This window comes from Rhamphochromis longiceps, linkage group LG2 (genome assembly GCF_057381845.1).
Source record: "Rhamphochromis longiceps isolate RC_006_pf linkage group LG2, R_longiceps_female_GT1.1, whole genome shotgun sequence".
In the NCBI taxonomy this organism is placed as follows: Eukaryota; Metazoa; Chordata; class Actinopteri; order Cichliformes; family Cichlidae; genus Rhamphochromis; species Rhamphochromis longiceps.
This window is the reverse complement of record NC_140558.1, coordinates 42294810-42319521: the sequence shown is the minus strand read 5'-3', so window position 1 is coordinate 42319521 and position 24712 is coordinate 42294810. Positions and strand designations below refer to the sequence as shown.

The 24712-nt window shown below is 41.3% G+C and overlaps 2 protein-coding genes, 1 long non-coding RNA gene and 1 pseudogene across 3 annotated transcripts; 1 reads left to right on the top strand and 3 right to left on the bottom strand.

Moving 5' to 3' along the window:
• Window positions 1–3202: 3202 nt before the first annotated feature.
• On the bottom strand, window positions 3203–4362 carry LOC146678019 (uncharacterized). The gene is made up of 3 exons (XR_014907687.1): window positions 4269–4362; window positions 3355–3954; window positions 3203–3254 (listed from the first exon to the last, which is right to left on the bottom strand). It is a non-coding gene; the product is annotated as an uncharacterized LOC146678019 (long non-coding RNA).
• Window positions 4363–4513: 151 nt separating this feature from the next.
• LOC146678018 (uncharacterized) lies at window positions 4514–6624 on the bottom strand. Its single transcript, XM_085380220.1, has 4 exons — window positions 6556–6624; window positions 6330–6440; window positions 6087–6200; window positions 4514–4732 (listed from the first exon to the last, which is right to left on the bottom strand). Exons 1-4 carry the CDS (start codon window positions 6622–6624, stop codon window positions 4514–4516), a joined length of 513 nt encoding a protein of 170 aa, XP_085236346.1.
• Window positions 6625–15401: 8777 nt separating this feature from the next.
• Window positions 15402–16100, top strand: LOC146678017 (general transcription factor II-I repeat domain-containing protein 2A-like). Its single transcript, XM_085380209.1, has one exon. The coding sequence runs from the start codon at window positions 15402–15404 to the stop codon at window positions 16098–16100; it is 699 nt and encodes a 232-aa protein (XP_085236335.1).
• Window positions 16101–18690: 2590 nt separating this feature from the next.
• Window positions 18691–19947, bottom strand: LOC146678016 (uncharacterized; annotated as a pseudogene).
• Window positions 19948–24712: the final 4765 nt, after the last annotated feature.

Sequence of the window (24712 nt, the reverse complement as noted above, 5' to 3'; positions counted from 1 at the left end):
GCATAAAGAAAACCTCAATGAAGAACAATTCTTAGAAGAACTCACTCTTCACAAATGAACTGAGTAAGAATTCCTATTCCAGGATGGTCAGTCATACTATGTAAGATTCTCTCCAGTTAATACATTTTACATAGGGCTGGGCGATATGGCCTAAAATCCATATTGGGGTATAATTTGAAGCACATGCGGTAACGATATATATCGCGATATATTATTTTCTTCTGTATAACGTATTTTCCACACTATAAGGCACACTTAAAATCCTTTAATTTTCTCAAAAATCCAGAGTGTGCCTTATGTATGAATTCTGGTTGTGCTTACTGACCTCGAACCGATTTGGGCGTGCAGAAATCTGTTAAAAAATGTTTTAGTACAACTTTGGTAAGCCGCACTGCTTGATGGATTGTCGGAGCATTACGGCTGCCGTAGTGAGGAGCTTCGCGGAGTAATCTGGGTCCAAAACTCTGTCTGTTTCAGGTCTCAAAGTCAAACGAACACAGAGTTAAAAACGGTCTAAATTCTTTCATCTTTAATAAAATGATCAGCGTTGCTGCTTTACCAGGTGTAACAATTAGGTTTAACATCCAGGCATCCATGAAAATAGGATTTATTAAATTTAACGGAGTTACAAGTTAAGTTTCCACCTAAACATGACATACCATGTTCTGGGAGATTTTTGAAACTAATTAAAATGTACAGCTCTGCTACCACTTCCAACGGAGCCCCGCAAGGGACATGGGAGAAAAAAAAGTTAAGATGGACTTTTGCGAGATCTCGCAAAACAAACTCGGGATCTCGCAAAAGTTTTAGCTGCATTCTTCGAAGGCTGCCAGCTCGAAGCCAACCGGGAGGTCGAGACACGATGTGCCGGGAGAGCGGTGTTCCTCCCGGCTGTAGTAGGTCTCGACCTCCTGTTAGCTTCGAGATGGTGGGTGTCAGATCTCCGAAAACGTCGGAGCACTTTTGCAAATATGTGATGTCTTGTAAACCAAGCAGATATCTGACGTTTACACAACTACATTCACGCTTCAAAATATCTTAAAAGTGTATTTTGTGACCCAGAAAGAGTAACATTACAACTAAGTAGCTGCCGCCATTGTTGGAATTCAACTTTTGCGAGATCCTGAGTTAGTTTTGCGAGATCTCACAAAAGTCAGTCTTAATTTTTTTTCTCCCATGTCCCCTGCGGGGCTCCGTTCTGAAGACAGAAAACTAAACAGCAGTGGCGTTTGCAGGGTTACTGAAGTTGGACTACCTGGTATATAATGTTGTGCTACGTGATTGCCAGCAATACAAGGTTAGTTATTAGTACAGGGAGTGCAGAATTATTAGGCAAGTTGTATTTTTGAGGAATAATTTTATTATTGAACAACAACCATGTTCTCAATGAACCCAAAAAACTCATTAATATCAAAGCTGAATGTTTTTGGAAGTAGTTTTTAGTTTGTTTTTAGTTTTAGCTGCAGGTGACTATTACTGTGCATAATTATTAGGCAACTTAACAAAAAACAAATATATACCCATTTCAATTATTTATTTTTACCAGTGAAACCAATATAACATCTCCACATTCACAAATATACATTTCTGACATTCAAAAACAAAACAAAAACAAATCAGCGACCAATATAGCCACCTTTCTTTGCAAGGACACTCAAAAGCCTGCCATCCATGGATTCTGTCAGTGTTTTGATCTGTTCACCATCAACATTGCGTGCAGCAGCAACCACAGCCTCCCAGACACTGTTCAGAGAGGTGTACTGTTTTCCCTCCTTGTAAATCTCACATTTGATGATGGACCACAGGTTCTCAATGGGGTTCAGATCAGGTGAACAAGGTGGCCATGTCATTAGTTTTTCTTCTTTTATACCCTTTCTTGCCAGCCACGCTGTGGAGTACTTGGACGTGTGTGATGGAGCATTGTCCTGCATGAACATCATGTTTTTCTTGAAGGATGCAGACTTCTTCCTGTACCACTGCTTGAAGAAGGTGTCTTCCAGAAACTGGCAGTAGGACTGGGAGTTGAGCTTGACTCCATCCTCAACCCGAAAAGGCCCCACAAGCTCATCTTTGATGATACCAGCCCAAACCAGTACTCCACCTCCACCTTGCTGGCGTCTGAGTCGGACTGGAGCTCTCTGCCCTTTACCAATCCAGCCACGGGCCCATCCATCTGGCCCATCAAGACTCACTCTCATTTCATCAGTCCATAAAACCTTAGAAAAATCAGTCTTGAGATATTTCTTGGCCCAGTCTTGACGTTTCAGCTTGTGTGTCTTGTTCAGTGGTGGTCGTCTTTCAGCCTTTCGTATCTTGGCCATGTCTCTGAGTATTGCACACCTTGTGCTTTTGGGCACTCCAGTGATGTTGCAGCTCTGAAATATGGCCAAACTGGTGGCAAGTGGCATCTTGGCAGCTGCACGCTTGACTTTTCTCAGTTCATGGGCAGTTATTTTGTGCCTTGGTTTTTCCACACGCTTCTTGCGACCCTGTTGACTATTTTGAATGAAACGCTTGATTGTTCGATGATCACGCTTCAGAAGCTTTGCAATTTTGAGACTGCTGCATCCCTCTGCAAGATCTCTCACTATTTTTGACTTTTCTGAGCCTGTCAAGTCCTTCTTTTGACCCATTTTGCCAAAGGAAAGAACATTGCCTAATAATTGTGCACACCTGATACAGGGTGTTGATGTCATTAGACCACACCCCTTCTCATTACAGAGATGCACATCACCTAATATGCTTAATTGGTAGTAGGCTTTCGAGCCTATACAGCTTTGAGTAAGACAACATGCATGAAGAGGATGATGTGGACAAAATACTCATTTGCCTAATAATTCTGCACTCCCTGTATACTGCAACAAGATGGGAATAGACCAGCTGCGAGAGAATTCAACATTAATGAATCAATGTTACGCAAGTGGAGGAAGCGCAGTTTTTGGCTTTCCCCATATTTCAAAAGTGCTTCATCTCTTTGCTATGACTGTCACCCGGCATAATTTGCAGATGATAATGGTTGTAGCTACGATGCTTTCGACCAAAACAGGCGCAGCTTTATGACATCATCAACATGCACTATCGCGGTAGAGCGGAATAGTCAAAATCTCTATCGTTGGCCAAATTTATATCGTTTCTATTGTATATCGTTTCAATCGCCCACCCCTAATTTACAGTAGTAAGTTTGATAAGATATATTATTTACCATAGTGAGGGGCTTTGCTGAGTGAAAACCGTTTCCGTCTGCTATATTTAACCTGAAATAAAAAAAATCATTAAGCAGATTTGTTTATCAATAGTAAATGAAAGAATGTTTCACAATGAGGTGTACAATCACAGGAGGTAAACAATACTCACATTTGCACGCTTGGTTGAAGAGTGTATCTGCTTGAGCTCATGATTCCTTTCAATTTCACACTCTAGCAACTGCTTCACCACCTGTAGCTCAGTGAACAGTATCTGACAGTTTTTGCAACCAGGAGCAGGTGTCCTCGGGAGAGGACGTCCCCTCCATTGCTGTACTGCATAGTAAGGTGCACTGCTTGGGATTAACAAATCAGGGGATACCCCTGTTGAATGACAAGTAACCTTGCTGCTGGAGATAGAAGGAGGCTGCATAATTGGGATGGTGTGGTCACTGAGAGTGTCACTGGCAGAGAGAGGAGGCTGTAGGTTTGGTCTGGTAGAGTCACCCAGAGCCTTGCTGTCAGAGGGAGGAGCAGGCCGATGGTTCAGTATAGCATGGTCACTGGGAGCCTTGCTGGAAGAGGCTATAGGGGATGCAACCTTGGACCTTGCCTCCAGTGCCCTAAAGATGCCCTCCTCAATCACTGTATAATCCACTTCACCCACATGTGAGACCATTTGCGGTGTGGGATTTGATGCCCCCAGAAGTGCAAGTTCCTTAGCAACGCATCTGTCCTTGGCCTTTTGCATGTAAAGTTTAATCATAGGTTTCTGAAAAAGTTAGCATTAGAAAGGATTAAAATTAGATTTTAATTATTTGGGCATCCTTCATGTTTTTATCTATGCACACAACATGCTTTCTAGAGCTCGAGGAACATTATATAAATACAGCATACGGACAAAGAAAGAACCACCGTATTCTTCTATGGAAACTGGAAGACTTTCATTTCACCAGAGTAATAAATATGTTAAATGCAAGGTACTAAATGTAAGTCCCTTTAACATAAACATCTGATTCCAGAGATCAAGGCTGCCTCACCAACACACAAAAACCACACAGAGACACCACAAAGTCAATAACATACCTGTAATTTGTGGACCTTTTCCAGGTGCTTATCAAGCCGATTAAGATGTTTTGACTGACATAAGCGGACTGGACAGTCCAGATTTGTAGAAAAGCTGTAAAAATAGTCAAAATAAAATGCTGAGTAGGATGAAATAGAAATTGGGTGTATATAAAAGTTAGCAATTAAATAAATGCAGTGATTCGAAAACATGTGTACGGACAAATACATGTAAATTTAGTCTCTTTCAGAATTTATTAAGACACTTACTGCCGATGAGAAAATTGGCTCAAAAGAACCAGCTCAATTTCATTTACCACCTTCTCTGTGACTCTTAGGTGCTGAACAATATCAGCATATACATGTCCACATATGGGACACTTGTGTCCATTTCTGACATAGTGATGCCTTTGAGACTTTGAGGCGACAGCAACCTGTTGCCGTTCCTCTGTCCTCTGCGGCAACTCACTGCTCACGAACGCCCCCTGTGCACAAAAAGAAGATGCATACAACTACTAAAAAAGTTTTATTTTTTGTCTTACTCTTACTTAATATTTACAAATGCCAATGAAAATAAATTATCTGCAGTACTGTTAGTAATTCTGACTACTTTTGATTTGATCTTTATATTTCTTTGAATATATATACTGTCTTTGAATTCATCTTGAGTACGTTTCCCACTACTACTCCTCATGACCTCACTAAACAACATCTTCAACATCTGCCAGAAAATGCTCTGGATTTTCTACGAGTCTGTTGTGGCCAGTGCGATCCTCTATGCTGTTGCATGCTGGGGGAGCAGGCTGAGGGTAGCAGATGCCAACAGACTTGATAAACTGATCCGTAAGGCCAGCAATGTTGTGGGGATGGAGCTGGACTCTCTCAAGGTGGTGTCGGAGAGGCGGATGTTGTCCAAAATAAAGACAATGTTGGATAACACCTCCCACCCACTCCATGACATGCTGCTCAGTCACAGGAGCACGTTCAGTGAGAGACTGAGATTACCGAAAAGCACCACTGAACGACACAGGAAATCTTTCCTGCCTGTGGCCATCTCCCTGTACAACGCATCCACTTAACACACTGGTTACTGCTACAACTACACATGTTTCTTTTTCAGCTATTTATTAATAAGTGACTCATGTACTGGAACAAAAAAATAATTTCCACCAGGGATCAATAAAGTATTCTGATTCTGAAAAAATGGACTGGAGCTAACTCACCTCTTCCTTAAACTCATCTTTTCTGAATTGTCTTTGAATTTATCTGGTGGAGGTTTCCCATCATCTATTCCATCCTCTTCGAATAAGCTGAGTTCTTCTTCTTCTGGCTCCTCCCTTTAGGGGTCACTACAGTGGATCATCTGCCTCCATCTTATTCTATCCATAGCCGCCTCCTCCATCAAACCAACCCTATCTATATCCTCCATCACTACATCCACGAACTTCTTCTAAGGGCTTGCTCTTTCCCTCCTGCCTGGCAGCTCCATATGGAACAATATATTCACTATGCCTCTTCTACATATGTCCAAATCATGTCAGCTTTGCCTCTCTAACTTTGTCTCCAAACCGCTCAACATGAGCTGTCTCTCTGATGCACTCATTTCTAATCTTCTCCATTCTGGTCACTCCCAAACAAAATCTTAGCATCTTGAGCCCTGCCATCCCCTGCCTGGCCTTTTGCACTGCTTGTTGCTTCAGATGCTTGACTCCAGGTATTTAAACTCATGTACCTTCAATACCTTTACTCCTTGCATATTTCATATGAGCTGACCATCTGACGCAGAAGAATACAAAGACATATTTTGTTGAATGCATTGAAACTGAGGACAAATTTTACCTTTTCCATGGCCACTTTGTGAATCATTTGTCTCAAATGTTCTGCTTCATCTTTTGAATCATCCAGTGTGGGTCTGCTATCATGTGTCCCATCCTCTTCAGATGCTGCCACCATCTGTTTTCAGAGAAGACAACAATATGTTTGGCTCATTTTTGATATATAGATTGTGGAAGCACTGAAACTGAGGATGAATTTCACATCTCTTTGTGGCATAGGACACCCAGTTTTGTTTTTCATGGCTACCTTAGGAATCCTTTTACGTTCTTGTTCTTCCTCCTCTTCTGAATAGCCTTCAGATTCATCCTGTGTGGGTTTCCAGTCATCTGTCCCATCATCGTCAGATGAGCTCACAGACTGTTATTAGAGCAGAAAAGTATTTATTTCGCTCAACTTCCATGGATGTGTGAAAACAACATATTTACATCGTTAACTACAGGAGAAGAAACTTAGCTGGATTTTTCTTGCCCACCTTAGGAACCCATTCTCTTGCTTCACTCTCCTCCACACCTGTCCTATCGCTTTTAGAAAAGATCACCATCTATTTTTAGAAAAGTAACAAAACAAAACATAGAAAATAAAATAATTTCCAACAGTGCATTTTGAGGTCTAAGCATCCCAGAAACTGCACAGACATATGTCAGACATAACTTAAAACCACCAGTATAGGTTTATCAAGGCCCTGAGGGGAAAAACTACGTTTCCCACGAAATATTATGTTACTTCCGGTTTTGGCAGGTAATGGCAGATATGCATCCTTTTTTTAAATTTTTTTTTATTTTGGTTGCCAACGGAGAGTGTTTGGTAGCGCTGTCCTCAGAAAACACCGTTTGTACTGTTTCGAATCATAACTCTGGTTTTACGTGGCCTATTAACACAATTAAGAAAATATCATTTGAAGTCCGCACTTTCAACACAAGTTGAAATGGAGACTGGGGATGTGTCCCAATTCAGAGACCGCACGCTTGAAGTACGCATTTTGAGTGCAATTACGTCACCGCCACGTGACGACTGTCCCAACTCGAAGTGTACTTCAAATGCGCCGTCGATTTCCCCAAATATCAAGCGTGGTCCGGTGCACGCTTCGTGGTCCCATATATCCCACAATTCATAGCGCGGCGGTGGGTGTGGATAATTTTGCCGCAAAATACGGCAGAAGGCAGCGGCCAAAGAGTAAACTGTCAAAAGTAAGTACTGAATATTATGCCACTTATTTATGTGCGAATGTTTAATAATGAAGAACATTGAAACATTACTGTTGGCCACATGTCGGCAAAGTTGTGTGACATTAGTGATGTTTGTACTTTCAGCGTTAACTTGGTTTTAAAGCAGGGGTGTCAAACTCATTTTAGTTCAGGGGCCACATGGAGAAAAGTATATTCTCAAGTGGGCCGGACTGGTAAAATCATTGTATATATAACTTAAAAACAACAACTTCAGATTTTTTTCTTTGTTTTAATACGATCAACATAAAAATAAAGCTAGAGCCTGTGGACAGTATGTTCAAAATAGTACAGGCACAACATAGCTATTAATCATAAAACATCTCAAGTTATTTGAAAATTCTGAGGACAAAGAACACACAAACACACAGTGCCTCAGTGATTCACAGAACTGTTTCACAGATCACAGAACTACATCAGGGTTTCACTTCGCAGGCAGCAATGTAGATAAATATAATGAAATCCTGTTCCCCAAACAAGTACAAGAACCACAGAATAGGTTAAATATATAAATCAAATATAATCAATTAGAAACAGTAGCACATCAACATAAAAACATATAAACATAAAGTTGGAGCCTGAGGACAGTGTGTTCAAAAGCACAACATAGCTATTAATTACAAAACACCTCAAGTTATTTGAAAATACACAGTGCCTCAGTGATTCACGGAAGTATATCACAGATCGCAGAACTACATCAGGGTGTCTCATGCAGCACTTTCAGTGGGGTTGCATAGTTTATTTGACTCCTGATACCTGGCATCTTTTAGCTTTCACCAGCTCATCAATAGCAGGCTTCTCATCCTGAGCGGCAGCTTACTTCAGGATGTGATTCAAGTGCCTGTGCGTGAGCCTTGAGCGCAGTTTTATTTTATTTATGCTCATTACAGAGAAAACTTGCTCACAAAGATAGGTGGTTCCGAACATGCACAACAGTTTTGCAGCGAGGGCTGTCAAGTTGGGTTAACCTGGCAAGAGATTCTGATAGAATGTGTTCAAGCCAGCTTGAGCAAATTTGCCCTTCAAATCCGAGTCACACTGCAAGTGTCAGGGCTCTGTGTGTGGGCAGGCGGAGAGGAGGATCCAAACGCAGGACTCAGACACTAACTTGAAACCAGTGTTGGGGAGTAACGGAATACATGTACCGCCGTTACGTATTTAAAATACAAAATATGAGTAACTGTATTCCGTTACAGTTACCGTTTAAAAAGGTGGTATTTAGAATACAGTTACTTTGTTGAAATAAATGGATTACACTGCGGTACTTTCCTGTTTCATTTTGTCGCGGGTCAGGCCTGTTTGGGTTTTGTTTGACAGCTACGTTCTGTTGTTCCAGGCGGCAGCGTTACGGTTGCCATGGTTACAGGGTGACGCTCTCTCTCTCTCTGCGACTGTGTGTTTCCTGGGTGAGAGAGCGCCTTTTCGTTGTTGTTGTTGTTGTGCTAAGCTAACAGGCAAAATGCTACAAGCATAGCTCTAAAGAATGTAGCATCATGGGCAGTGTAGTCCGTGTTGCAGGGAGAATGGACTGCCATACACGTTATGGGTCTGTGAGCGCGAGGAGGGAGAAAAAGGGGAGTGGAAAGGCACGAGTTGTCGTCGAGGAAAAACGGGAGCTGGAAGCATGTAAATATAATAATAACCACTTCAGCCAAGAAGAGTGCCTAACGAGCCCAGTTGTAAGTAAGCTATTAAGACTCGACTGTACACCGTGTTCGTGTTTTCCTCCGAAAACAATAAGTTCCGTTGGAGCAGCCTTTCAACGCCTCTCTCTGTCTCTCGCAAGAAAAGTTGACCCACACAACAAAGTAAAGCTATTTTTCGGCTATGAGCCGACAGGGACCCCACCGTATTAGTCAGAGGTCCCTTTACTACTGTTCGGAGTCGCGGACCTTCAGTAATAGTAATAAATCACACAGCAATAGTACATTCACGTTGTTGTAAAAAGCATGATAATATATTAATAGGGGTGCAACGATACACAAAATTCACGGTTCGGTTCGATACTTTGGTGTCACGGTTCGATATTTTTTCGATACAAAAAAAATGTTCATGCCTTTTTAATTTGTCATTTATTAAAATTATAAATATATATTTTAACTCAAAAGTACAGTTTTTAAATTTAACCCTAACCCTTGTACGTGTTTTTTATTTTGACAGCGAATGTGCACCACTTATGTGCATCCCTGGTTATTTAACACAGCTTAACTTTCTGTCTCGCTAGCTTGCCCTGCGCTCTTCCTTCTGATGATGCTGTCTGTGTTGAGCGCTCAGTGGATCTGCGCTGGACAGTGCAGCCTAGGCGGAGTAGTTGAACGCAGATTCACTGAGCGCTCAACACAGACGGCATTGTCAGAAGGAAAGTTGATAAAAAAAATTACAAATTTTGTATTGTTCTTTTTTTTTCTCCCCTTTGGTTTTCTTTCTTTCTCTCCCCTCTTTCTTTCATTCTTTCCCCCTGTCCTATCCCACAGTCATGTCTGTCCCGTTTGCAACTGAAAATAAAATAAATTCATAATTATAATAAAGGTCAATCAAATGGACCAATATGATGATCCACTTGGTAAAATAAATCCGCTTGGCATCTTTCTTGGCCTCAAGACAACAATTCTGATGGCTATAGATCCAAACGGGACAAAAAAAAAAAATTAAATTTTTTTTTAAAAAAATTGTATTGTTCGATACATATGCGTACCGAACCGAAAGCACTGTATCGAACGGTTCAATATCGATACGAATATCGTTGCACCCCTAATATATATATACCATGGCGCCAGCTGCTCAGGCCCAAGGCTGGAGCCCACCAAAACAACTCCCTGATAACGACTGTGTGATGACTATTCTCCCCATCCCATGAAGGACACCTGGATCGGCTGGAGGACTGTTTACTTAGCCTGATAGGCCGAAGGACACTGTCTCAGCTGAACTCTGGACACGCACACACATACACTTACACTGATAAGCACGCACTCATCCCCCTCCCTCCCAAACGCCTTCGATGCTTGTTCCTGCGGGGGAAGACGGCGGGTCTGTGTGCCGCGCTGAAATGATAGCATGGTGCAGGACGACTGCTGTGTTCCTTCGGATTGTCCCCCCCACCACCCTATCCATCCCCTGTGGCTTGTCACGTGCTCTGATGTTGTGATGTGGACATTAATGTGCTCTCTGTGCAGAGGAGTTTTTTTTGTTTCCTGTTCTCATGCTGTCCTCCCATAGGTTGCCCAGCGTGTGAAGAGGTCTCTTTTTTTTCCTCTTGTACTTTTCCCATTGTTGTGTAATTTTTTCAGTGTTATTCTCCCAACGCTGCCGATCTCCGACTGTATTCCCATGTGATGTCTTTGTTGTTATGTGTGTAAGTCGGGGGGGGGGGGTCCTATTCCTCTGTGGGGCAACCTGCATATGGCCAATAAAGCATTCATTCATTCATTCATTCATTCATTCATATATATATATATGTGTGTGTGTGTGTGTGTGTGTGTGTGTGTGTGTGTGTGTATATTAGGGGTGCAACGATATTCGTATCGATATCGAACCGTTCGATACAGTGCTTTCGGTTCGGTACGCATATGTATCGAACAATACAATTTTTAAAAAAAAAAAAAAAATTTTTTTTTTTTTTTTTTTTGTCCCGTTTGGATCTATAGCCATCAGAATTGTTGTCTTGAGGCCAAGAAAGATGCCAAGCAGATTTATTTTACCAAGTGGATCATCATATTGGTCCATTTGATTGACCTTTATTATAATTATGAATTTATTTTATTTTCAGTTGCAAACGGGACAGACATGACTGTGGGATAGGACAGGGGGAAAGAATGAAAGAAAGAGGGGAGAGAAAGAAAGAAAACCAAAGGGGAGAAAAAAAAAGAACAATACAAAATTTGTAATTTTTTTTATCAACTTTCCTTCTGACGATGCTGTCTGTGTTGAGCGCTCAGTGAATCTGCGTTCAACTACTCCGCCTAGGCTGCACTGTCCAGCGCAGATCCACTGAGCGCTCAACACAGACAGCATCATCAGAAGGAAGAGCGCAGGGCAAGCTAGCGAGACAGAAAGTTAAGCTGTGTTAAATAACCAGGGATGCACATAAGTGGTGCACATTCGCTGTCAAAATAAAAAACACGTACAAGGGTTAGGGTTAAATTTAAAAACTGTACTTTTGAGTTAAAATATATATTTATAATTTTAATAAATGACAAATTAAAAAGGCATGAACATTTTTTTTGTATCGAAAAAATATCGAACCGTGACACCAAAGTATCGAACCGAACCGAACCGTGAATTTTGTGTATCGTTGCACCCCTAATATATATACACATACATATACATATATATATATCATGATAATCTGACAATACATATGTTATTGGCCATTACCACATTTACATTACCACAGTGAGATGATTTTAGTCTCATGAACAACATTAGCTAATTGTTATTTACTAACTAATCTTAAAATGACTGTTCAGTACAGAAATGAAGCCCAACTATCATGTTTTACAGTCCTCTGGTCTCAGCCTCAGATACTCAACTAATCAAAGTGATGTCATGACAAAAATAAATGACCAACAAAACATTTTTTCTCCTTCATTTCTGTCAAACAAAGCTGTATGAAACGTTTCTCGCGGTTAGTATCATGGTTGCTAGGCAACCTGAACAGCACGACGAAAGCTAGACCGTCCCATTTCACAAGCCTCTCACTTCCGCACTTCTCATACTACGTACACACCGTACGTAGTACTCGTAGTGCGTGTACTTCAAGCGTGCAGACCCTAAATTGGGCAGTGTTGGGCAAGTTACTTTGAAAAAGTAATTAATTATAGTTACTAGTTACTTCTTCAAAAAAGTAACTGAGTTAGTAACTGAGTTACAATATTCTAAAAGTAATTAATTACTTGGAAAAGTAACTATTGCATTACTTTAAAACAAAACTAAAAACTAAAAAAAAACTAAACGTTTAACCCTCTGGGGTCCAGGGTATATTCGGCCATTTTTAACTACTTTTGATTTTCCTTCCACATTTTACCTTTAAAAACTATTTACTTTGCCTTGTTTGGTGTCATTGTTTTCAGCACAACCTCACGTGTCAGAATTTACAGTCATGTTTTCATTTTGACATACTGTATTAACACAATTGATCTAAAACCAGACAAAAAACATAAAATCAGAGTAGAAAAAGTTATATTTTTTTACTGTAACAACCACAAACATTTTTAATGAATCATATGATTCATTTGCATTTAAAGTTATGAAATAAATATTTCATAACTTTAAATGGAAATATAAATTGACAATTTTAAAATCCTATGCGCAAGTTTTGCAAACAACAAAGTTATTTGCATCCATTTACCTTTTACCTTGATTTTTAAAATAACCATTTCAAACTATTTACAGAACAATCAGCTGTTCTTCAATAAGATGCCACACAAATTATTTGTGCCACTCCAAAAAAAAAATACTTTCTGTCCACTATAAAGGAGAACATCACAGCCTGATACCTGCAGGTCTGACAGCAGTAAGTGTATCACTCCGTTTTCTAACAGGAGACAGCAGTCACCTCATTGTTCTGACACACAACACAAAACTATCCACAACACTACACACTAATTACACAAGACAACACATTAACTACACACTCCAAACACGCTAAACTTCACAAATCTCTCACATCTCAAAACTCGCTCTCTCTCTCTCCGTCACTCCTGAAACTTGCCCTGTTTTTATTTTTTGCTCGTCTCGCTGAGCTGTCCTTAGACATTAAACGTGATGAAACTATTGAGGAAAAAACGCCGCGTATATCTTGTTTATCGTGACTCTGGTTTTACGTGGCCTATCAACACAATTTAAAAACTGGTATATATCACCTTGTTGCTTTGTCTTTAAGTGGTCATGTGATTTCCTTACCACGACTACTTTATTCTTCCTCAGTCAAACAGCAGCACTCATGTGATTGTTTTGCCCCCTTAGCTCCAGGTGTTGTGCTAGACAGTGACTGTGATTACCGTCCGCGGGAGCGCGCAGCTGCTTAAAGCTCAGAATCAGCGCAAAACAGACGTAAACACAGAACGGACCCGACAGCTCCGACAGTGTGTCCGTGTTCGGGCTGTCGGGTGAGAAAGCCGAGAAAGACAAAGCTGATTCTGATGCGTGGGGTCCGCTCTGTGATACGTCTTTGTGTGGAATCCGTTAATGAATTGATATCGCTTTATTCAAGCTACTCACCTCTCTCTTCCACCAGCATTTTCAACCGGACCATGGCCAATCAGAGAGGTCCCGCCCCTGACTATCTCTGATTGGTTTAGTCCACGATAGGGGCATAATGTGTGTCTGTTGTTGACCACATGGAGAATTGCAGAGATTTTTTTTTGTTACCAGAATAGTTGGTTGCACGACCAAATATTTATTTTTAGTCTCACCACTGAAAAATTTGGTCACATTTGCGACCAAATTGGTTGCACTCTAGAGCCCTGCATTCAGATCACAAGTCTGATTGCAATATACCTGCCAGACAGGACAGGGTTAAAAAAACAAACAAACAAAAACAAAGAAACCCCTGACAAGGTACCTGTTTATATTCATGTAACTTTTGAAAGTTAGCTTCATACCTGAGAGCTGGTACCTTCAAATTCGTCATCCATGGTGCTTCGAAACTTTCAGTAGAAAAATCCGCTGCCTTACTCATGATCACATGACATAGATGATTATGATTGGCTGCTCAAATGCTCATTAGGGGCGGAGCATTTTCATAACATTAGTTACCATAGGGCTTTGGAGCGTGATGTCACGGGGGTGGGCGTGGAAAGGATTTTGGCCTGATGCGCCATTTTCGTGGTCAAAATAAAGCGCAAGCGAAAAGGAGCGAAGGCATTAGTGTATGGAATGCCAGGACTGCCATAATGAATTAATTAAATACACCATTAAATAATTAATTAAATGTGGCAATAATTAATGAAAATTGGAATTAATTAATTAAATAAATAGTTATGACACATGTAATTAATTAATTATTGACACATTTAATTAATTATTTATGTATTTCACATTTTAATTAATTATTGACACATTTAATTAATTATTTAATGATATATTTATTTATTTCATTTTGGCAGTCCTGGCGCCTGGCTCTCATCTTGAAATAATTTTATCTGTCAGCCTCACCCATCAAACTCAGGGGGCGGGGTTAACGTTGCCCATGCAGCTTCTCTAACATTTGATTGGTTGCCGTGCAAAGTAAGTCAAAACAGGTCGATCCTAGATAATCGATTGCTTGTGTAGACTTGGGGCAGCCAGGTATCCCAGAATGCAGATCAAATCACAGGCAGCAATGGTGGTGGTGTAGTTTTAAACTGAGGGTAAACAAAAAGAAGAGCTTTGTGACAAAATAAAGCAAATACCTATGTCAGCATCAACAGCCACAAAGAGAAGTGAAATATTAGCTCAGGATGTGCTATCCCAGCTGGAAGAAGCTATTCATAAGACACCATGTGTAGGCTTGGCTGTAGATGAGTCCACTGATGTGTCTGACAATGCTCAGCTGTTAGTTTATGTAAGGTTCTTCAACAATGATAAAGAGTTCTGTGAAGACCTGCTAGGTGTAACTTCCCTTCACAGCACTACAAGAGGAGAGGATATTTACCTGGCCATTAAGGAAATGTTAACAAAGCGAGGAATAGAGCCAAACCAAGTGGTTTCAATAACCACAGATGGAGCCCCTGCTATGATGGGGAGAGAGAAAGGAGCTGTAGCAAGAATGAAAGAAGACAATCCAGAGCTAATCTCTTACCATTGCATTATTCATCAGTCTGTCTTATGCTCCACCCTCTCAGATGAGTATGCTGAGGTGATGAAAATAATGATGAAAATGATAAATTTTCTCAGGGCATCTTCTTCTTGTCAGCATCGCATGCTCAGGGAATTTCTCAGAGAAGTTGATGCACACGCTGATGATCTTCTGCTTCACAACAATGTGAGATGGCTTAGCAAAGGCAGGGCATTGGAGCGATTTTGGTCCATCAGAAGTGAAGTAGCAGCTTTCTTGGAAGAGCTGGAAAGTCAAAAAGCAACAAACTTTTCTCTCTTTTTAAATGATGGGAAAAACATGGATATTGTGGCCTTTTTGGTTGATATCACTTCACACCTGAATGAACTGAATTTGAAGCTGCAGGGGAAGGACAATTCAATTTGTGAACTGATGACAGCTGTCCGCTGCTTTCAGAGGAAACTTGAAGTGTTCAAAGAAGACCTGCAAGGAGACTATGCACACTTAGTGAAGGAACAGGTTCAGGGACAGAGAGATGTGTCCTCTTTTGTTGACTTTGTTGATAAGCTGATTGAAAACTTCAGCAAACGTTTTGATAGCTTCAGCTTTGGACAGCAGCTCACCATGTTCATAAAGAACCCATTTGCCATCACTGATGTCAGAGGGTTCTCAAAGGAAGTCACACAGCACTTCAAGTGGGCAAATGCTGGGCCTCTTCAAATGCTACTGATTGATCTCCAAGCAGATGTGGCCCTGAAAGAGCAGTTTGGAAGAACTGAACCTGCCACTTTCTGGCCCCAAATGGTCTCTGAGACAGCTTTCCCAAATCTGAGGAAAGTAGCCCTGTACATCTTGACCATGTTTGGCTCCACATACAGCTGTCAGGCAGCTTTCTCCACAATGAACATAATAAAAACTAAATATCGTTCCAGGCTCACCAATGAGCACCTACACATGTGTATGAGAATGGCCCTGACACCATTCCAGTCCAGATTTAAAATCCTAGTAGAGCAAACTAAAGCTCAATTCTCTCACTGAACAACAGAAAGTGGGGAAGTGGAATATAAGGGGGTGAAAGAAAGAGAAACTGTAAAATTGTTAAAATGTTTTGATGTTATCTGTTGAAAATGTATTGAGACTGTTAAGTCGAGATGTAAAATGTAAAGAAAAAGGGAAACTTTTTTCTCTGAAATTAAACACTTTGTTTTAAGATGCACAATTTGGCCATTTTATTTATTTTCTCTAATTCATTTTAAACAGCAGCCCTATATCTAATGTAGGCCTACTGTGTGTTTCAGTGTTAACAATAAATTTTGTTGAAATGTTTTTAACTTGTATTTTCATTGATTTGACAGTCTATTGTTCATACGTTCAGATATAAATAAAAAAAAAAAAAAAGGTTGCTTCTCTATCACAATCATAACGTAAGTTAGACATTATGATGTCCCGGACCTCTTCCAGCTGGGTTAGCACATCCTGAGCTAATATTTCACTTCTCTTTGTGGCTGTTGATGCTGACATAGGTATTTGCTTTATTTTGTCACAAAGCTCTTCTTTTTGTTTACCCTCAAGTAATGTTTCTGCTACTGCACTCATGCACTCTTTGACAACACCTGCATCTGCAAAGGGCTTTTTCTGTTGACCTAAAATCCAAGCAACTCTGAGGGAACATTCATGAGCACGTTGTTGGGCGGTGAAAGAACTGGTTAAGATCCTTGTGGATTGATCATATTGGGCTCTGAGACTGCTAATTTTCTGGGACCTGAGTTCAGACTTGGGTGGGTATGATTGTTCAAAAGCTTTGTGCTTTGTCTCATAGTGGCGTTTGACATTGCCACTTTTAATCAGTGCCACGGTTTCTGAACATATGAGACACACTGGTTTGCTGCTTGCGGCCGGAAGAATGAACATATATGTGTCGGTCCATTCAGTCTTGAAAGTTCTATTTTCGGTGTCTACTTTTCTCTTTCTTGAAAGCGCCATAGTTGTTTTACCTCTTGTGACTCCCACTCACGTCTTGTCTCACTGTATCGTTAATCGTCTCGCTTGTCATTCGCCTCTCACCATCTCTTTCCTCTGTCTGTCTGTGTCTGCACTCAGCGTTGCGATCGCCTTGAATGCGCAGATGTGATTGGCTAAGTAGTGTCACGTGGGTGGCTTAACTCGCACACAATTGGTTTGTATGTTCCCTGGTCTAATACAATGTAACGTTACCACTTAAAATTGAATCGCCCGTCAAAATTAAATATAAGAGACACGTATGTGAGAATGCTGTTTGTAGATTACAACTCAGCATTCAATACCATCGTTCCCTCGAAGCTGGACAGGAAACTGCAGGATCTAGGACTGAGCAGCTCCCTCTGCAGCTGGATCCTTAGCTTCCTGTCTGACAGACGCCAAGTGGTCAGACTGGGCAGCATCACCTCATCCCCCATCACACTGAACACTGGTGCTCCACAGGGGTGTGTACTGAGCCCTCTCCTGTACTCACTCTACACCTACGACTGCACAGCCACTAACAACTCCAACATCATTGTGAAGTTTGCGGACGACACTACAGTGGTGGGTCTTATCACCAATGGTGATGAGACGGCTTACAGGGAGGAGGTCAGCGCCCTGACCCACTGGTGTCAAGACAACCATCTCACCCTCAACGTCGCAAAGACAAAGGAGTTGATAGTGGACTTCCGGAGGTGCAGAGAAGTACACACCCCCATCACCATCAACGGCGCTGCTGTGGAGAGAGTGAGCAGCTTCCGGTTCCTTGGTGTACATCTGGCTGAGGATCTTACGTGGTCAGTACACACAAACAAAACAGTGAAGAAGGCGCAGCAGCGCCTCTTCTTTCTCAGGAGACTGAAAAGATTCGGCATGAGCCCCCGCATCCTCAGGACCTTCTATCACTGTGCCATTGAGAGCATCCTCACTAGATGCATCACCACCTGGTATGGCAACAGCACCGCCTACAACTGCAAAGCTCTCCAGCGAGTAGTGCGGTGCTCTGAACGGATAATTGGAGGTGAGCTTCCCTCCCTCCAAGACATCTACAGGAAGCGCTGCCTGAGGAAAGCGGGGAGGATCATCAAGGACTCCAGTCACCCCAGCCATAAACTGTTCAGACTGCTTCCATCAGGAAGGAGGTTCTGCAGCATCCGGTCCCGTACCAGCAGACTGAGAGACAGCTTCTTCCATCAGGCCATCAGACTGCTGAACACTTCATAGACACCTCAGCTTCACTACTGGAACTTCAACATTATGCACTACATACTGTACAGTAATGCCACTGTTTTGCACATATTCAACTCTGTATATTTTTATATTTTATTTTATTATTTTTTACTATTTAATTTGTAAAAATGTGTATACACACACACACACACACACACGTAGGAAAACATTTAGTATACACATCCAGAAATGCATACACTATTATATATTGTACATATATTTATTAGTTTCAGGTTGGCCATTCTTGTATTTTGCTCGTTTGTGTCGTTGTGTTTTGCACATCTCTGTTGCTTGTGGGGCTCGCACACAAGAATTTCACTCGCATGTGCTGTGCCAGTGTGCCTGCACATGTGATGTGACAATAAAAGTGATTTGATTTGATAATTTAATATTTTGTTAACTATAGGTCCGGGTCCATGTAGGATGGCGACTGGGTCCGGACTCGGATCCCGGTCCGCCTGTTAGTGACCCCTGCCCTAGAATGTAAAAACAACACATTTAAAACAACAACTCTTTAAATTAAAGCTTGACAATCATCATCTACAACATACAGTACCTTTGACTGAACAATTTTAGTGATAAGCTCAAAACAGCCATTTCCAATCTGAAACAGAAAAAATCATGATAACAATGAATGTACACTTTATTATTTCATATTCGTAGAAACAAAATACTTACAGTCGATTCCATTTGTTTGTTTAAACCCAGTGTCCAAAAATCTGCCCGCGTGAGGCATCCAGAAGACGTTTCAACAATCAGCTCATCTTTGGGTCTGCTGATGTCCAGAACATAGTTGAGCTAAAAAAACAGAGTTGTCATAGACTATGGATGACAAAATCAGAAAAGCACTAAAAGTTGCACTTTGCGACATCTGAAAACTTTAACATACAAGCTGTTGTTGGCCAGGGTGCGGTACAAAACACCACGATGAACGGCTGGCCAAAATGTTCTCAGGCTTTGTCAGAGCTTCGCACGGTGGTCCACCCAGGTCAGGAAAAGTTGCATCTGTTGACCTTCTATTGGCTTTCTTATTGTCAACTCTTTCCTGAGGTCCTATAGGGCTTTTAACAGGTTTCAGACAAAACATTACATAGAATGCATATTAAATGCATACAAATGCAAGAAAAATGAGCACTATTTATAGAAGGAAATTCATTTGAAACAGCATGTAACAAATTCGTTTATGAGCCCTCAACTACAACAAGATAATGAATGCAAGATTATTATTTCACCTATATATGACAATCACTATTCAAAATAAGAAATTTTACCAGTGTCACCAGACATTGAAGGTGCTGGGTTCAACAGTGTTTCTGTGGTTTCTCTGGGTTTATTGCACACCTTTGGGGCTAGGTACACAAAGAAAAGAATATACACACACAGATAGGAACAAATCTATGGGCTCAAAATGTGGTCATAAATATTTTGTACTTGTAAATCAGTTTTGCATGTGTAAAAAGAATTTGTGTGTGTGTAAAAAAGATTTGTATTTGTGTGGTAGCGTTCTGGTCATAAGACAATGCATATACTTACCTACAACAGCTTGACCCAGTGCTGACAATGAGATATTGATCTTTCCAAGTCAACCATGTCGTAGCTGCCTCTCCAGAAGTTTCTTGTTGGTGACAGTGTTATAATGATGAGTTATATTTCTCATCAAAAACACATGTGTGGATGGACTCATATTACTTAAAAAGTAATTGCTTTTCCTCATGTTTGCAAAGAACTGTTCAACAACTTGACTGTTCAGCCAGCCTTTCAGCTCTGGGACAAGTTGAATTCTGCGGCATTGTCCTCAAAGGAAGAACTCTCCTGAGTCATCTGTGATGGGGTGCCTGATGATAGTGGTACAGTTGATTTGAAGATGTCTCTCTGTGTCTGGAAAAGATGCCATTTAGCTATGTTTTTATGAGGACATGATATTCATGGCTTTGCACAAGCACAATGCCAGGTGTTCCTCAGAGCATTGTAAGTCACAAATATTCTGCCAAGACGGCAGAAACTGTGTATTTCCGGCTCAAATACAGACAAACAGATCTGTGTTGAGGATCCACCAAAATCCACCCTCACACAAAGTGGAGCATATGCCATCTGGGCAGCTTTCTGTCTCTTTATGCATGTAGCAGCTTTGGCCTCTCCAAAAAATTTAAGGTCCACCATTTCCATCACGATGTGCTCTTGAAGAAAAACCTCCTTTACAGTTTCTCGACAGTAATCTAGTGAGCGAAGGCGCTCGCATGAAGCCTAGTCCGCTCCGCTGGGCCAGCAACTGGTATTGCTGACATTCCTCCAGCTCACATCTGATATTGTGAGACATCCCCCATGTTTTCCTCTGAACGTGAACTGGCACAGAGAACCCATGGCCAGTTCTCTGCACAGCAAATAACCCTGTAGTTTCATCTACACAAACACACTGCTCCGGCTCACTGAGCTGCAGCGGCGCTGGCTCCTCAGCTGGTGGCTCGCTGAGCTGCTCCGGCTTGCTGAGCCGCTCCTGCTCCGGCTCGCTGAGCTGCGCAGCTGGCGGCGCGGGCTTCTCCCGCTCTCCGAGCGCCTGCCCACTGAGCTCCAGCTCCGGCTCCTGCTCGATGAGGTGCTCCTGCTCCTCGGCTGCCTCGTGGGCTCCTCCGGCTCCCCGAGCTCCTGCTCGCGCAGGGCAGGTCCGGGTGGCGACATAGCAGCCGGTGAAGAAGATGGCAGAAGGGTGACTGCAGGCGGATGAGGTGACGGTGGCGCTACAGCTACAGATGGTGAAGCAGCGAGTGATGTGGAGAAAAACCCATGTGAAATAAATAAATAATTAATTAAATGTGTCAATAATTAATTAATTACATGTGTCGTAAATATTTATGTAATTAATTATTTCTGATTTTAATTAATTATTGCCATATTTAATTAATTATTTAATGGTGTATTTAATTAATTCATTATGGCAGTCCTGGCGTTCCATAGACGCATCTTTGTTCCCTACAAGTGAGGAAACACTACACAATGTGTTACTCTTCTATCACTCCCAGTTTCAACATTTTGCCCATTTTCTTCTGAACAATTTGCCTGTTGTGCTCGAGTCAGGCTATGAGTGCATTATCACCCCAGGCTGTGTTTCAAAATAGCGCTCTATAAGCAAAGTAAGTTTCTGGGGTGGCTGTAGCTCAGGTGGCAGAGCAGGTCAGCCACTAATCAGAAAGTTGGTGGTTTGATCCCAGGCTGCCTCCTGGCTGCATGCCAAATATCCTTGGGCAAGATACTAACCCCATGTTTGCCTACTGGTGGTGGTCAGAGGGCCCGGTGGCGCCTGTGGCCGGCAGCCTCGCTTCTGTCAGTGCGCCCCAGGGCAGCTGTGGCTACAATGTAGCTTGCTATCGCCAGTGTGTGAATGGGTGAATGACTGAATGTAGTGTAAAGCACTTTGGGGTCCTTAAGGACTAGAAAAGCGCTATACAAATGCAGGCCATTTACCATTTAAAGTCGGGCAGGGGGGAGAACAAATCTGCAAAATTGAGGTCACTTTTTCTTTTATTAGATTAACAAGTTCAATGCGGCTCCCTATGTGGATGAGAGCAAGTGGTTCCAAAAATGTGGTAGATTGTGGTGCTTGGTCTTTCCCCCAGTGGTAGGACCTCTATGTACATTCTGATTAAGTTATGAAGTTTATGTGAACTTATTAGCCTTATGATTTTACAACTGAAACTTGTGTAGATATAGGACCAAATGGCATCAAATGGTTTGACTGTATAGTACAACATACCCCAAAACTTCAACATTTACATACTGACATTATATCTTAAGCTTTGACTTTTACTTCTTCAAGAAGCATGTCTCCTTTCTTAATTTGACTGATCTCACATATGGTGGAATTATATAATGTCAAGTCTGAGAGCACTAGGGCTGCCACAAACGATTATTTTGATAGTCGACTAGTCACCGATTATTTTTGCGATTAGTCGACTAATCAGATCATCATCCATTGGACGTAAAACGTACAGCTTATTGCACCAGCAGCATCTGCTCTTATATAACTATCATTAGCTTACAGCTTTAAGTGTGTAAGGTCTGTGCTAACTAAAAATAAAGACAAGATGATAGTTTGTTAAATTTTAATGAAATTTGCAGATTGTTTCGGTGGAGTTTAATAAACTCCTTGCTATCTAAAATATAACAGGACACCTGAGTATATTCTCGAGCATCTCACACTTCTGATAATCAGCTGTCTGCTTGACGTTTTTTCAGCTGTGTAAAAACTTTAACTTTAATCTCAGCCAAACCGATTTACTCAGGAACAACTAAAATACTGAAAAAAGCCAAACAATAACATTTTTAAGTTATCTAAGTGACTTATATATCACGTTTAACCTGAGGAGCGAAAGACGGCGGTGGTTTGAAAACGATTTGCCGGGAGTCCGGTGTTCTCACGGCTCTAGTGAGCCTAGCCCCTGGCTAGCTAACGAGCTAGTGGGTAACAGACGTCTCCGAAAATGTCGGAGCGCTTTTGAAAATATGTGGTGTCTTGATAAACTGAGCAGATATTTGAGGTTTACACAGCTACATTCTCGCCTGAAAATATGTTAAACGTTTGTTTTGTGACCCAGAAAGAATAATAAGAGTAACATTAAAACTAACTAGCTGCCGCCATTGTTGGAAACTGAGCTGGGCTGCACTATGAATTCTGGGACACAGCTTCTTCTTCTTCGGGGTTTAACGGCAGCTGGCCTCCTTGTACATGCAGTGCTGCCATCTTCTGTTTCAGTCCGTTATTACACTCTTAAATCCTACTACTTATTCCTGCGTCTTTTGGGATCTTACAAAGCTTCAAACGACGCGTCGACTATTAAATCAGTCGTCGACGATTTTGATAGTCGACGTAATCGTGACTAGTCGACTAATCGTGGCAGCCCTAGAGAGCACCAGTGATTCCAGAAAATAAACGTGACAGTAACTCATTGGACACAGTATTAGATGATCACTTTTTATTAACAACTCTTTTATGTAATAAAAAAGTGGGATCTTCAAAAACAAATACAATGCAAAAGCCCTCAAATAAGGCATTTCTTGGGCTTACTGGGAGCAATGGAATAAATTGCACCTTATTTTCAGAGTCCTTTTTCCCCCTTCACTCTTCATCATCTCCAGAGGCTCCTGCTGTACTTTTTCTTTTCTCTCTCTTACTTTGGCTTCACTCTTCATCTTCTCCAGAGGCTCCTGCTGTACTTTTTCTTTTCTCTCTCTTACTTTGGCTTCACTCTTCATCTTCTCCAGAGGTTCCTGCTGCACTTTTTCTTTTCTCTTTCCTACTTTGGCTTCACTCTTCATCTTCTCCAGAGGCTCTGCCTGTATCTTTTCTTCCTTCCTTTTCCTTTTGCCGCTCATCTTCTCCAGAGGCTCTGCCTGTATCTTTTCTTCCTTCCTTTGCCTTTTGCTCCTCATCTTCTCCAGAGGCTCTGCCTGTATCTTTTCTTCCTTCCTTTTCCTTTTGCCGCTCATCTTCTCCAGAGGCTCTGCCTGTATCTTTTCTTCCTTCCTTTTCCTTTTGCTGCTCATCTTCTCCAGAGGCTCTGCCTGTATCTTTTCTTCCTTCCTTTTCTTTTTGCCGCTCATCTTCTCCAGAGGCTCCTGCTGTACTTTTTCTTTTCTCTCTCCTACTTTGTCTTCACTCTTCATCTTCTCCAGAGACTCTTCTTGTCTCTCTTTCTCCTCCAGTTGTTCTTTATTTTAAGAAAATAATCATTTACTTACTGATTAACTTAACATTGTTCATATTGTGCAATATAATGTTAATATTTACCTGAGGTTATTATTGCTGCAGATGACATTTCACTTTGGTCTTTCTTGTTGTTATCTAAGACCATATGAGAAATAACTAAATACCACTTCACCTTAAAGTTCTTTGAACTTGTGTATTTTTACTACAGCTGCTGGTTTCCAGTTACCAGATCTTGGTATCGTGTCTTCAAAGAGAGTTGACTGATGAAAAGTGAGCCTCTTCAAGCATCTGGTTTGGTGAATCACCCTTTTTTCTGAACTCTTATTCACAGTCATTGCTTTGTCTTGGCTTACATAGGCCTGCTGCATCTGAAAAATGATGATTGACAAAGAAAAACAAGGTTACTTTAGCTCATCTAGATGTAATGTTCAGATTTGTTATGTAACAACTGGAATTTGGTGTTGTAATCGTAATGAGCTCATCGCCGTTTCCCTGTCCTGTACATATAACACACAGAAATGCAAGAAGAAGAAAAAAAAATTATAAACCAGTTTCATGTTGGTATTTATGGTTTTAGAAACAAATCAAACTGCAAGGAATGAACTTTAGCCCCCTATTTGTGAGTAAAAGCATTTTGTAATAGTGCACCACTATAAATGCCTGTGCTGATTTGTTAGCAAATAGTTTTTGGACCGTCCAAGTCCTCAGAACTCACTGCTGG

Excerpts from the sequence above, each read along its gene's own strand:
- LOC146678017 (XM_085380209.1), top strand. The coding sequence starts at position 15,402 with ATGGATATTGTGGCCTTTTTGGTTGATATCACTTCACACCTGAATGAA.
- LOC146678018 (XM_085380220.1), bottom strand. The coding sequence starts at position 6,624 with ATGGTGATCTTTTCTAAAAGCGATAGGACAGGTGTGGAGGAGAGTGAA. Across the intron at positions 6,201-6,329 it reads AACGTAAAAGGATTCCTAAG|ATGGTGGCAGCATCTGAAGA; the intron begins GTAGCCATGAAA and ends CTCTGAAAACAG. Across the intron at positions 4,733-6,086 it reads ACAAAGTGGCCATGGAAAAG|GGGGCGTTCGTGAGCAGTGA; the intron begins GTAAAATTTGTC and ends TTTTGTGCACAG.